The sequence below is a fragment of the Oncorhynchus kisutch genome, linkage group LG8 (assembly GCF_002021735.2).
Source record: "Oncorhynchus kisutch isolate 150728-3 linkage group LG8, Okis_V2, whole genome shotgun sequence".
Taxonomy (NCBI): domain Eukaryota; kingdom Metazoa; phylum Chordata; class Actinopteri; order Salmoniformes; family Salmonidae; genus Oncorhynchus; species Oncorhynchus kisutch.
In genome coordinates this window covers 54,320,380-54,335,111 of record NC_034181.2, presented here as the reverse complement: position 1 = coordinate 54,335,111, position 14,732 = coordinate 54,320,380, and the positions used below count along the sequence as shown (strand labels likewise).

General features: G+C 41.9%; 1 protein-coding gene across 2 annotated transcripts in view; it reads left to right on the top strand.

Annotated features, from left to right (window-relative positions):
- Window positions 1-342: 342 nt before the first annotated feature.
- LOC109895562 (USP6 N-terminal-like protein) overlaps window positions 343-14,732 on the top strand; it is a 34,921-nt gene continuing 20,531 nt past the window's right edge. Inside the window, exons 1-3 of one of the 2 annotated variants that reach the window (XM_020489343.2) lie at window positions 343-575; window positions 5,561-5,634; window positions 6,231-6,318. In XM_020489343.2, the coding sequence (XP_020344932.1) occupies window positions 5,627-5,634; window positions 6,231-6,318 (96 nt within the window). In that variant the 5' untranslated portion in view covers window positions 343-575; window positions 5,561-5,626. The remainder of the gene's footprint in view (window positions 576-5,560; window positions 5,635-6,230; window positions 6,319-14,732) is intronic. The other variant, XM_031830566.1, reaches the window with a different exon arrangement.

Genomic DNA, 14,732 nt, shown 5'->3' with positions numbered 1-14,732 from the left:
CGATGATGCTAATAAACACTCTGGGTGTATGTTTATAGTCTTTTTTGACATAAATATAATATTATAAAGTCTTATTTATTTTGTAGCCCTGAAGAACATGCTAGAGGTCTCAGTTCTACACCGGAGTACAATACTACACCTTGGTTGGTGTAAAGCAGCCGTACAGCCATGAGAGGGCGCCAAAAGCACATAATATACTTAACATCAGCCTCCACTGCAGTGTACATGAGGTGAGTCGGTCCGTAAAAATAGGACTGTAACGCAGGAGGACTGTACCTTTTTAAGTCATCATCATACAGCAAGCATATTTATGTCACGCATGCCACGCTGCTGCGCCTGCTCAGTGCACCCACCACAGACTGTTCAGTGACAAATGAACCACTATCCGGTTAGAAGTAGGTAGCCCGTGTGCTCCAGTATGGACCCACTGTAGACGTCGCGGCTATTGTTGCGATTCCGCGATTTGGGTGACAACTCCCGTCGATCTAAAATTCCAGGAGCGACGGGATAATGAGAAGAGGGAATTATAATATTTGTACTGCAGGGATAGCGCAGAGAGATATCCACAATAAAAGGTAAATAATCTATATATTTCATTTATTGTTTTCTCGTGTAGAATTCTCCTGCTGGCATAACGCTACGTTATAGGCTATGAAAATGCTGTGAATGCCACAACACCTACTCGTGCGGTTTGGTTTAGCCTTTTGTGCGTTGCCTGTATTGCTTTTGAATAGGCTATAGTTTTGCGTCTCCACAACCTTGCAGTTAAACTCTGACACAGTGATCATATAGCAAATACATTATAGGTATAGTTATAGTTACTATTTTCTTGTAATTTACCCTATGAATGATGGAAGGTTTGCATTAATCTTCTTTTTCAGAACAGTCTATTTCGTCATTCTCTGCTGAAAACACCCCATTAATATAATTATAAGCTATGAATGTCATTACATTTGATCCACAACAGGCAAAATCCCCTTGATTTCAATGTAGCCTTTCTCTGTAGCATGGCGAATATGGTTATAAACAAACACCACAGTAACTTGATTTCCTGCTTAGGATAAGATTCAATAGATGGATTTGCATAGGTTGCCCGATGTGAAATACACAGGAACACTTATTTCCTTCCTTTTTTTTGTTTTAAGTTCCGGAAAAGAGTATCTTTATTGTTTTACAATATTATATATGTGCTATCAATCGTTGTGGTCATGCACAATTAGTTATGTTTTTTTTTTTCATGCATGTGCTTGTGTTCTTGTGCATGTTCATCTGTTCGCGACTCATTCCCTTTGCATCTATGTATGTGTGTGCGTGGGTCAACTTCCTCTGGACCAGATGTATAGTCAATCAGTTGGGGCACAACCGGCTACTTAAACCCTCTCTGGTCTCTCTTCCGGCCTCTGCCCTGCTAACAGCGACATTCTCAGTAACTCCATATGCCTGCTAGGATTTCAGACCACTGACCACATGGCAGTTTCAGCCAGATGCTTGGAATAGTATGCAGCACATGCAGCGCTTTATAATAGCGAGGATCACCGTCGCCTGTGTTCCCTCTTCTGAGTTTGTTGTTCTGAAAGTAAGATCAGAGATAAAGAGGTGAAGCTGTTACTGACCATCAGTAGCCAACCATATTGATATTGATGTGTCCCGAACTGAGACCTCTGTTCCTTTGGTTAGGAGGGGTGTGTTGTCACGTTTCTTTTTACCCGTTAAGAAAACCAAGCAAATGTTAGGCCACACAGTGGAGGCCAGGAGGGTCAAATGTCTTTCTCCTTGTGGTCACTGGTTGGACAGACATCAGTATCTGCTGACCATGAAGTTCCAGGTGTACTGTGTAGACTCCAGCCCGTAGCCTTCAGTCATCTCCCCTGCTGTGTTTTATTTGCGCCAATGAGTGACCACCATCTGTCTGGCAGACATGTGCTTCATCCTCTACCTCACTGAATTATTCAGTAGGTCTAGCCTACATTCACGTTCTAGACATTCAGTCCTGTCTGTGTTACCCTAAAGCACTCTTTGTAATTGTATTTTTTAAATCATTACTGTATTTCTAATAAATCACTGTGTGTGTTTTATATGAATGAAAATAACTTAATATTTTTAAATATTTTTTTATCATTTATTTCCCTGAACTTCCTTGAAATGCTCAGTCTGATCGTGTGGGCATTGGAAACAAATGTTAAAGTATTTACATACACAGCCCTGATTGACTGATAGGATGGTCTTGAGCTCACCCCTTACCCAGATGCACAGTCATTGGTCTATATAATCAGATCACATTGTGATGTCATGATCTGGTCCAAAAGTTCCATCCTACCTGAACAGGCTGATATGTCAGGTATTTTTTAAAACTGATCTTACACAAAAATGACATTATTTAAATTTTCACAATTTCAATGTTATTTCGACCTCATGGAAATATATACATGGAAAATCACATTTTTAACTGCGCTGCCCTTTTAAGTTGGCTCCAACGGCCCAGTGTGTGTGTATGTGTGTGTTTGTGCAGGGTTTTGTTCCAGCCCAGCATTGACAAACCTGATTGAAACAATTGTGATACTCAGGTTAGACCACGGTTAGCTCAATCGGGTGTTTTAGGGCCAGGCTGGAACAAATCAAATCAAATGTTATTTTTCACATGGACCAAATACCGTGAAATGCTTACTTACAAGCCCTTAGCCAACAATGCAGTTCAAGAAATATAGTTCATAAAATATTTACTAAATAAACTAAAGTTAAAAAAATATATATACATGCATATAAAATAGCACAATAAATGTACATAACAATAATGAGGCTGTGTAAAGGGGGTACCGGTACCGAATCAATGTGCAGGGCTACAGGTTAGTCGAGGTAATTTGTAAAGTGACTATACATAGATAATAAACAGCGAGTAGCAGCAGTGTAAAAACAAAGGGAGGGGGGGGGGGGGGTTAAAGTAAGTAGTCCGGGTGGCCATTTGATGAATTGTTCAGCAGACTTATGGCTTGGGGGGTAGAAGCTGTTAAGGAGCCTCTTGGTACTAGACTTGTTGCTCTGTGCGTTAGCAGAGTCTAGGACCAAGAGGCTCCTTAACAGCTTCTACCCCCAAGCCTATGACTTGGGTGACTGGAGTCTTTGACAATTTTCTGGGCCTTCCTCTGGCACCGGCCCCAGTGACGTACTCCCTGTAGCGCCTGATGGCCAGATGCCAAGGAATTGCCATACCAGGTGGTGATGCAACCGGTCAGGATGCTGTCGATGGTGCAGCTGTATAACGTTTTGAGAATCTGAGGACACATGCCAAATCTTTTCAGTCTCCTTGAGGGGGAAAAGGTGTGGTCGTGCCCTCTTCACAACTGTCTTGGTGTGTCTGGACCGTGATAGTTTGTTGGTGATGTGGACACCAAGGAAGATGAAACTCTCGACCCGCTCCACTTCAGTCCCGATGTTATTGGGGGCCTGTTCGGCGCTCCGTTTCCTATAGTCCACGATCAGCTCCTTTGTCTTGCTCACATTGAGAGGTTGCCTCCCCACACTGTCTCCGACCCTGTTCTAGCTGCCTGTGCCTGACTGCCGGTGCCTGACTACCGGTGCCTGACTGGCGGTGCCTGACTACCGGTGCCTGACTGGCGGTGCCTGACTACCGGTGCCTGACTGCCGGTGCTTGAGGGATGTGTGCAGGGTCTACATATGTCCAACATGTGCCCCCTCAAAATGAATACCATAAACAATACAGTTATCTTTCATTAGACTTGTGCCATGCTCCTGTTGCATGTAGTTGCAAACAACATTATGGAAGCGTCTCCACTCGGTGGCTGAAAGCCAGTCACACAACCTAAATTAACAGATACCAGAGTGATGGAATTACATTTCCTTTTTTACCGAAGCTGCCTTTCAATCAAGTTGGAAAATAACAACTATTGGTTGTGTAATCCTGGCCTCAAGGATAGTGATGAGATGTGTCCTGCTGTTGTCCAGATTACGACTGATCTGGAACCAGGACACTGGTAATGATGCAGCCCATAGAAAGTGTGGATTAACTGGGATTAGGCCCATCCCGCTGTTTTGTTTTGGAGAGCACAGTATTCACATTCATGTACTGTAGGGATCCCACTGATGTGGTCTGTTCACATGATGGATTGAGTCAAAACCTGTGCTTGTGGTGTGTAGCACCATAGAGGTATAGGCATAAACATGCTACACTCTGCCACGTGTGAACAGGTAAACTCAGTGAGGGCAGAAAGCTTTGTAACGGCTTGGGAGGGCGGTGAAATCAAAATTCACTTCTCGAACCAAAGCAAACTTCTGTAGGCCTACACTGGCTATCCATGTTCTCAAACAGGCCTACAGAACGTACAGTTGAGGACCCTTGAACTGATTGCCTTCATACTTTTTGGAGGATTAGCGTTACGTAATTTCATTGTGCACAGACGTGTGCGTGCGTGTGTGTGTGAGGTAGATTCCTATGTAGGAGGGTGAAGAGAGAGATAGAGAGGGGAAGGGAGCAGGAAGGTGGGGTTTAGTGGTTCTAAATAAACAGAGTAAAAAAACTCACAGACGCTTAAAGCTCAATCCAAGTTTATTCACCCATTGGGTCATACAGCCGATTAAACAAGAAATGTATTCACACAAGCACTGGTATTTAACCCTTTCTCCTATGCTGAGGCTTCTCCTACACCTCTAAACAGCCAATGCATCTCTGTTGCTAGACAGAAACTTAGTGACATCTGTCCTTCCTCACTTCATCTGACCTGACCTCTGCCCCAAATTGCTCACTCCTCCTCAACTCACGGCTGTTGCCTTGCACCAGACTGTCTCTTCTCCCATATGATCCCCGATGGCTAACAATAACATATCCTGACAGAATGTAAACGTTCTACGTTCTTCTCTCTCCCTCAGCGACGTATTTCAGATTTTCACGCTTAAAAGCCAGCTCCCAACAGCATGTACTTTCAGCCAAACACTGGCAGGACTCTTGGTTCCCAGGGGGCTTATATTACAGGTCCACCGAACAGACAGACACACCGACGTCCTCCTCACACACTGCCAACATACTGTACATCCACATGGCTCTCTGCTTCTCAAACCTGTGTTCTGTTTACCTTTCACCCATTCTAATCTGCATGTTTTGCTAGTTTTTTTTAAATTATCTTCCTCAATAGACACCACGTTTTCAACTATCCCACTACGGAAGGCATGTGAAGTGCATTCAGCCGTAGTGTGACACTGTGTCAACACTGAGCTGAGGAGCGGACACATGCTGGTCAGGGCTCTGTAGGCACAGTGGCAGGAGACGGTTACAGGCTTATGATCAACAATAGAGCGAATTTACCAACTGAATGGACAAATACAACATCACCTCCTCTTTTTTACAGACATAGCCACCTTCTTGTTTTAAATGCATCACCCATGTGTATCCAGTAGTCAGTTCGACCGACATCTGGGGTTGGCTTGCTGGCATGCTGTAAAATGAAGAGCATGTCTGTTATATTTTTTTGCCAACACATTTGCCCACAACCATGCAAACCAAAGCATCTCAGATTTGACACGGTTTTTTATTTTTTATTTTTATTTTCAGATATTGACATGAAGAAAGACATTGAGACGTGGATAGCAGAAGAACGCGCTGACATCATCTTGAAATATGATACGGTGGGTGGCGTTCAACAAATACACTGTTCAGAGGGTTTTTAGGATGCTGTAAACTGTTTTCAAAGCTCTAAAATTGCCATGTGCACTCCCACCGTAGTTATTTCTCAATTACCCGATGACCAAAATAACCCAAGCGACCTGTCCAACAAAAGCCTCGCCAGTTAGAGAACTAGATAAGGTTTGAAAGCTCACAGACATCAGTCAAAGTTCCAGTAATAGTCATTTTAGTCACATAGCATTGCATAGCATAGCAATAGCTCTGTTTTTCCCCAGGCCTGCATTGATGTATCCATGAATAAGTTAGTCTAAGACTGGTCTGCTTATGTAGGTAGACTGCACCACCTCCATCACCTCCATAAACAAGGAAATAGATCAACCACACCAGTCAAAACCAAACCGCAGAGCTGTTGTTGTGTCCACACGAGTGCAGTTTGTAATGCACGTCCTTGATGATCAGATGTTAATTCACTTTGGCCTGAGTTTGTACTTTAAACAAACATGCATTCCATCTTCCCGTACATGTCATGGAGTTATATCCCGTCTGACTCTTACCACATGTCCTCTCTGTCTGCGTGTTGTCCATCTGGTTCACACAGGAGGAAGAGTTCGCACTTCTTTGAGCGTGTTGTTAAAAAGAGTGACCGTCGCTCTAAGAGGGAGAAGAAAGAGAAGCCGAATTTGAATGTGTGTATGTGTGTTGCTAAGCAATGTGTGTGTGGGTTGATGAAGAAGCCTAATAGCATGCTTGTGGTTTGTTGTGTAACAGAAAATGATGATATAATATAATATGGAGGAGATTTAGACACACATATGCAGCTAAAACAGTGACAGTTGCCAGGCAAACACACTCATACTGTACGAGTGATTACATAGGCCTATATGTGCATGTATGTTGTTAATTCTATAAAACCTATAGAAGTATACGTTATAAAATTACAGATTATGCAGTCTGTTTAGTACAAACTGGAGGTCATGACCTTCAAGCGATCCAAATTACCCTAACAAAATCTGTCTGACAGTGTCCCCTCTTCAAATGTGTGTCAGCAGACACACTGACACTGGAAAGTGCAAGAGGGAGGGAGAGCGAGGGAGGGAGAACTACAGCGAATGAGATAGAGTTGACACTCGAAATAGCAAGAGAGACCGAGTAGGAATGAGACAGAGTTAAATTTAGCTCACAGGCAACAAGACATGAGAACATACTGTACATAGGATCTGCATTTGAGCCAGTTTGCTACAGAAGGAAAATAATCCTGCAGCCACAAAAAATGTATAAGTTACGAGGACATTTTTGTAGGGTTGATACATACATAAGAGAAAATTAAGTCTGATATTTCAAAGACGAAATTCAAACTTTAGAAGCCTTTTTTTTAACCCTAAATACACTACAAGTAAAACATATGTTGCATTGCAGGAAAGTTATCCTGCAATAGGGTGATCATATTAAGATCGGACATCTGTAGAGGGGACCCTGTCTGGCCTTAGCAACACCTGTGACAACGGCCACAGCTAGACCATAGCAATCAATTACACCATGGTCTCTCTCAGCTACTGAACCATAACTGAAATCAGCTGATTTCTGTCTGTCTGTAGGATTCTACTGTCTATGTTGTATTTGACTTCTGAACAGAAGAAGCACACACTGTCTCAGACCTCAGGTGGTGACAGTACAGACACCAGGTTTCTAGTGCAATTCACCATGGGTGTTCTGTTTGATGTAAGGTGCAGATGGCTTAGTCAAGTTGCCATTTCTGTTTCTGTTTGGCAAAGGCAACAACTTGGCTGCCCTTTGATGTTGTCTTGCCAAACAAGGTTATGACGTATTATAAACTGGGTGGTTCAAGCCCTGAATGCTGATTGGCTGACAGCCGTGGAATATCAGACCATATACCACGGGTATGACAAAACATTTATTTTTACTGGTCTAATTACGTTGGTAACCATTTTATAATAGCAATATGGCACCTCTGGGGTTTGTGGTATATGGTCAATATCACACGGCTAATGGCTGTGTCCAGGCACTCTGTGATGCCTAAGAACAACCTTAGCCATGGTATATTGGCCATATACCACACCCCCTCATGCCTTATTGCTTAATTATACAATGGGTGGGTGTAATCCTGAATACTGATTGATTAAAACTGCATTCCAGCCGGTGTCTATTCCATAAGTTACATCTATGACTTTATCTCCACTATAAAAAAAACATGTAGACTTTATCTTACATTTCTTTTACACTAACATTTCTTTTTCAACAGCAGAGATTTGTATAAACCTCCAGCTGTCGCATAGTAAAGAACGTGTCAGGAGTTGGAAGTCGGGATGAGACAGACAGACAGGCAGCTTTTCTCAGCCAGTCGAAATCATGAATCAGCATCAGTTTTATGGATAAATATACAAATAAATATAAATTTAAAAAACGGTCAAATCAAACAATAACAGCTAGTTTGCAGTATTTTTCCAGTTTCAGTTTGAAGTGATTGTGTTAGCTGTGTTGTTGGCTAGCTCCTCTGAACAGCAGTGTCCTGACGAGAGAGCACATTTTCTATGCCAGGTCAAATCGCGCCTCATTAGCTCATTGTTATGGATGTATCCAAATAAATGTCACTAGAAAACAGCTTGAACAAAATGTAAATAAAATAAAATGTTATTGGTCACATACACATATTTAGCAAATGTTATTATGAGTGCAGCGAAATGCTTGTGTTCCTAGCTCCAGCAGTGCAGTAGTTTCTATCAATTCATCACATCTGTTGCAAGGAGGTAAGGATGTTAGGGACAATATAGGATGAATCACAATAATTGTTTGCTAAAATAATAATTGCTTGGCAAAAATGTTATGCAATGGCAATCCTGGTTATAGGTAACAATCCTTTGCACAAAATGCTGACATTATTATGCATATTCATTGTAAATGATGGAAATTAAATCCTGGCTTATCAGGGGCCTAGGGATCCGGGGGGGCGGGGGTGGTCTGCCGGGTGGAGTAGTGGAGAACAATTGGAGGGTTACTTAGTAGCAATGCAAATATCATGGTACAGCTATATGGCCACTCAATCACTATGGTACTTTTTAATACATTGAATATATATATATATATTTAACCTTTATTTAACTAAGCAAGCCAGTTAAGAACAAATTCTTATTTACAATGGCGGCCAAACCCGGATAACGCTAGGCCAATTGTGCGCCGCCCTATGGGACTCCCAATCACGGCCAGATGTGATGCAGCCAGGATTCGAACCAGGGACTGCAGTGACGCACTGAGATGTGTATACTACAAGTGTATACGAAAAGTGTTGATGATGAATAGATTTGAAACTTGTATCTCATTATGGTGAAATGGTGAAATAAGTAGGGCCAGTTAGAATTGTAATGGCTTAGCAGATAATAAGAAAAGAAGAACAATATTTACCAGGCTCAAAGAGAGGGAATATAAACTCATAATTTTTTTTTAGATGTAGGTGAGTGAAAAATGGACTTGGGAGGGTGAAATACAGTTGTAAGTTTACATACACTTATGTTAGAGTCATTAACATTTGTTTTTCAACCACTCCACAAATGTATTGTTAACAAACTATAGTTTTGGCAAGTCGGTAAGGACATCTACTTTGTGCAAGTAATCTTTCCAACAATTGTTTACAGACAGAATATTTCACTGTATCACAACTCCAGTGGGTCAGAAGTTTACATACACTATGTTGAATGTGCCTTTAAACAGCTTGGAAAATGACATAAAATTATGTCATGACTTTATAAGCTTCTGATAGGCTAATTGACTAAGTTTGAGTCAATTGGAGGTATAACTGTGGATGTATTTCAAGGTCTACCTTTAAACTCAGTGCCTCTTTGCTTGACATTGTGGGAAAATCAAAAGAAATCAGCCAAGACCTCAGAAAAAAATTGTAGACCTGGCTCTACCCTGGGAGCAGTAAAACGAGTCCTATATCAACATAACCTGAAAGGCTGCTCAGCAAGGAAGAAGCCACTGCTCCAAAACCTCCATAAAAAAGCCAGACTATGGTTTGCAACTGCACATGGGGGCAGAGATCGTACTTTTTGGAGAAATGTCCTCTGGTCTGATGAAACAAAAATAGAACTGTTTGGCCATAATGACCATTGTTATGTTTGGAGGAAAAAGGAGGAGGCTTGCGAGCTGAAGAACACCATCCCAACCGTGAGGCACGGGGGTGGCAGCATCATGTTGTGGGGATGCTTTGCTGCAGGAGGGACTGGTGCATTTCACAAAATAGATGGCATCGTGAGAAGGAAAATTATGTGGATATATTGAAGCAACATTTCAAGACAGTCACGAAGTTAAAGCTTGGTCAAAATGGGTCTTCCAAATGAACAATGACCCCAAGCTTACTTCCAAAGTTGTGGCAAAATGGCTTAAGGACAACAAAATCAAGGTATTGGAGTGGCCATCACAAAGCCCTGAACTCAATCCAATAGAACATTTGTGGGCAAGAACTGAAAAGACGTGTGCGAGCAAGGAGGCCTACAAACCTGACTCAGTTACACCAGCTCTGTCAGGAGGAATGGACCAACATTCACCCAACTTATTGTGGGAAGATTGTGGAAGGCTACCCGAAATGTTTGACCCAAGTTAAACAATTTAAAGGCAATGCTACCAAATACTAAACATCTGGCCCACCGGGAATGTGATAAAAGAAATAAAAGCTGAAATAAATCATTCTCTCTGCTATTATGCTATTACATTTGACAAATGCTATTACATTTCACATTCTTAAAATAAAGTGGTGATCCCAACTGACCTAAGACAGGGCATTTTTACTAGGATTAAATGTTGTTGTGAAAAACTGAGTTTAAATGTATTTGGCTAAGGTGTATGTAAACTTCCAACTTCAACTGTATACTTCTCCCATGGGCAAAGAAACTCAGAAGGGGTAATGATATTAATTAACAGTTATTTTGATACTGTCTAAACAGCAAGGTAGAGGGATTATCTAAAATATGTTATTGGACCATAAACAGATATGGCTCAAATAATGATGATCCATGCTTCTTTGAAAATATATAAACTCAGCAAAAAAAAGAAACGTCCTCTGACTGTCAACTGCATTTATTTTAAGCAAACTTAACATTTGGAAATATTTGTATGAACATAACAAGATCCAACAACTGAGACATAAACTGAACATGTTCCACAGACATGTGACTAACAGAAATGGAATAATATGTCCCTGAACAAACAGGGGGGGGGGTCAAAATCCAAAGTAACAGTCAGTATCTGGTGTGGCCACCAGCTGCATTAAGTACTGCAGTGCATCTCCTCATCATGGACTGAACAAAAAAGTTCTTGCTGTGAGATGTTACACCACTCTTCCACCAAGGCACCTGCAAGTTCCCAGACATTTCTGGGGTGAATGGCCCTAGCCCTCACACTCCGATCCAACCGGTCCCAGACGTGCTCAATGGGATTGAGATCCGGGCTCTTCGCTGACCATGGCAGAACACTGACATTCCTGTCTTGTAGGAAATCACACACAGAACGAGCAGTATGGCTGGTGGTGGCATTGTCATGCTGGAGGGTCATGTCAGGAGGAGCCTGCAAGAAGGGTACCCGCACAGCGTTGAGGTTGCCTGCAATGACAACAAGCTCAGTCCGATGATGCTGTGACACACTGATGGAGTGATTGTGCGTTCCTGGTGTAACTCTGGCAGTTGTTGTTGCCATCCTGTACCTGTCCCGCAGGTGTGATGTTCAGATGTACCAATCCTGTGCAGGTGTTGTTACACGTGGTCTGCCACTGCGAGGACAATCAGCTGTCCGTCCTGTCTCCCTGTAGCGCTGTCTTAGGCATCTCATAGTACGGACATTGCAATTTATTGCCCTGGCCACGTCTGCAGTCCTCATGCCTCCTTGCAGCATGCCTAAGGCACGTTCACACAGATGAGCAGGGACCCTGGGCATCTTTCTTTTGATGTTTTTCAGAGTCAGTATAAAGGCCTCTTTAGTGTAAGCTGTTCGTGTCTTAACGACCGTTCCACAGGTGCATGTTCATTAATTGTTCATGGTTCATTGAACAGGCATGAGAAACTTTGTTTAAACACTTTGCAATAAAGGTCTATGTAGTTATTTGGATTTTTACAAATTATCTTTAAAAGATAGGGTCCTGAAAAAGGGCGTTTCTTTTTTTGCTGAGTTTATAATAAATGATCACCCCTGCAAGCAATACAAGACTCTATTATTATGGTGGGAGATTATAATACTGTTTTAAATACCTCAATGGACCGTAAAGGAAATCACATGACAAAATATCACCCTCATGCTCTTCAGGACGTCATGAATGTCATGAATACATTGGAACTAGTGAATATATGGAGCCTTAAATATCCTAATGATATATATATATGGCGGAGGCTCAATCAAGCTAGTCGTCTTGACTTCTTTCTTATGTCATTCTCGTTGGCACCAAAGTGAAAAAAGTGTTGATAGGAGATAGAATGCTGCCGGATCATCAGATAATTGGCATATACTGAATTTCCATGTGGGCGAAGATATTGGAAATTCAATCAAAGCCTATTGGATAATAACTTGTTTTTAACTAGAGGATGCATTTTTAACTGCATTTTTTCAACATAACATAGGTACAGCATATCCGCTTATTGTATGGGACACATTTAAATGTGGCGTTAGAGGCCATGCAATTCAGTACTAATTTCACGCTCTGACCTTAGTTATCTTTGTTTTCTTTATTATTTTGGTTAGGTCAGGGTGTGACGAGGGTGGTATGTATGTTTTTGTCTTGTCTAGGGTTTTTTGTATATCAATGGGGTTGTGGTTTGTCTAGGTAAATGTAGGTCTATGGTGGCCTGAATTGGTTCCCAATCAGAGGCAGCTGTTTATCGTTGTCTCTGATTGGGGATCCTATTTAGGTTGCCATTTCCATTTTGGTTTTGTGGGTTATTGTCTATGTGTAGTTACATGGCAGCACTTGGTTTAGCATGGTGGTTGGGTGGTTGGGTGGTTGGGTGGTTGGGTGGTTGGGTGGTTGGGTGGTTGGGTGGTTGGGTGGGTGGTTGGTTTAGTGGTCTTCGTTTAAATAAAGAAGAATGTATTCTTATCACGCTGCGCCTTGGTCTCATCATTATGACGAACATGACAACTCATCTCTAAAACAAAAGCAATTTAAGTCAAAGGAGTCCATACTAACAAAGGACATAGAAGGTCTAACAGAACAGATAGATAGCAATAAAAATTGTACCATAGAAGCATAAGTTAGAGGAAAAACAAAAAGAAATGGAGGAACCTATTCAAGAAAGTTCAAGTGGAATATATTATATTAATAAAGCAAGCTGGATGGAATATGTGGAAAAATGCACCAAATTCTTTTTAAATCTTCAACATAGAAATGCTACCAGAAATAATTGACTGAAACTTGTTACAAATGACGGAGTTACCCATGATTCACCTAATTATATTTTGAAAGAGGAAGCAAAGTACTTTAAGCGTATGTTTTCGTTTCAGTCTCCTCCATCTCCTCTAACCGAAGCTAATTGTATGGATTTTTTCTATTAATACTGTAACATTAACAGCCGTACAGAAAGACTTGTGATGGTGAAATTACAGAGGAGGAACTTCTTGATGCAATTAAAGCCTTTAAAGGCTGGGAAAACTCCAGGCCTGGATGTCATACCAGTGGAAGTATACCAAACCTTTGTTGATATACTCAGAGGACCATTATTAGCATGTTTTAATATATATAAATGCTATATAAATGGTAGATTATCAGACACTCACCAAGAATGTCTGATTTCATTATTACTGAAACAGGATACAAGTGGGAAATATAAAGATCCAGTCCGTTTAAAAAAATTGGAGGCCCCCCTTACACTTCAGTGTTGTGGTGCAAAAATTCTAGCAAAATGTATAGCGCATAGAATTGAAAAGGAATTGTCAGACATTATTCATTCTAATTAGACAGGTTGTTTACATGGATGATACATTGGAGATAATATAAGGCAAGTACTGGAAACAATAGAACACTCTGAAAAATGTGGAAACCAGGCTATTTATAGCGGACTTTGAAAAGTATTTTGATAAAGTACGACTAGAGTTTATATACACTGCTCAAAAAAATAAAGGGAACACTTAAACAACACAATGTAACTCCAAGTCAATCACACTTCTGTGAAATCAAACTGTCCACTTAGGAAGCAACACCCGACGTCCACAGATTGACCCGACATCCACAGGTGGGGGTTGTGCTTACAGCCCAACACCGTGCAGGACGTTTGGCATTTGCCAGAGAACACCAAGATTGGCAAATTCGCCACTGGCGCCCTGTGCTCTTCACAGATGAAAGCAGGTTCACACTGAGCACATGTGACAGACGTGACAGTCTGGAGACGCCGTGGACATTCTGCTGCCTGCAACATCCTCCAGCATGACCGGTTTGGCGGTGGGTCAGTCATGGTGTGGGGTGGCATTTCTTTGGGTGGCCGCACAGCCCTCCATGTGCTCGCCAGAGGTAGCCTGACTGCCATTAGGTACCGAGATGAGATCCTCAGACCCCTTGTGAGACCCCTTGTTGGCCCTGGGTTCCTTCTAATGCAAGACAATGCCAGACCTCATGAGGCTGGAGTGTGTCAGCAGTTCCTGCAAGAGGAAGGCATTGATGCTACGGACTGGCCCGTAACCCAGACCTGAATCAAATTGAGCACATCTGGGACATCATGTTTCGCTCCATCCACCAACGCCACATTGCACCACAGACGGTCCAGGAGTTGGCGGATGCTTTAGTCCAGGTCTGGGGGGAGATCCCTCAGGAGACCATCCGCCACCTCATCAGGAGCATGCCCAGGCATTGTAGGGAGGTCATACAGGCACGTGGAGGCCACACACACTACTGAGCCTCATTTTGACTTGTTTTAAGGACATTACATCAAAGTTGGATCAGCCTGTAGTGTGGTTTTCCACTTTAATTTTGAGTGTGACTCCAAATCCAGACCTCCATGGGTTGATAAATTTGATTTCCATTGATCATTTTTGTGTGATTTTGTTGTCAGCACATTCAACTATGTAAAGAAAAAAGTATTTAATAAGAATATTTCATTCATTCAGATCTAGG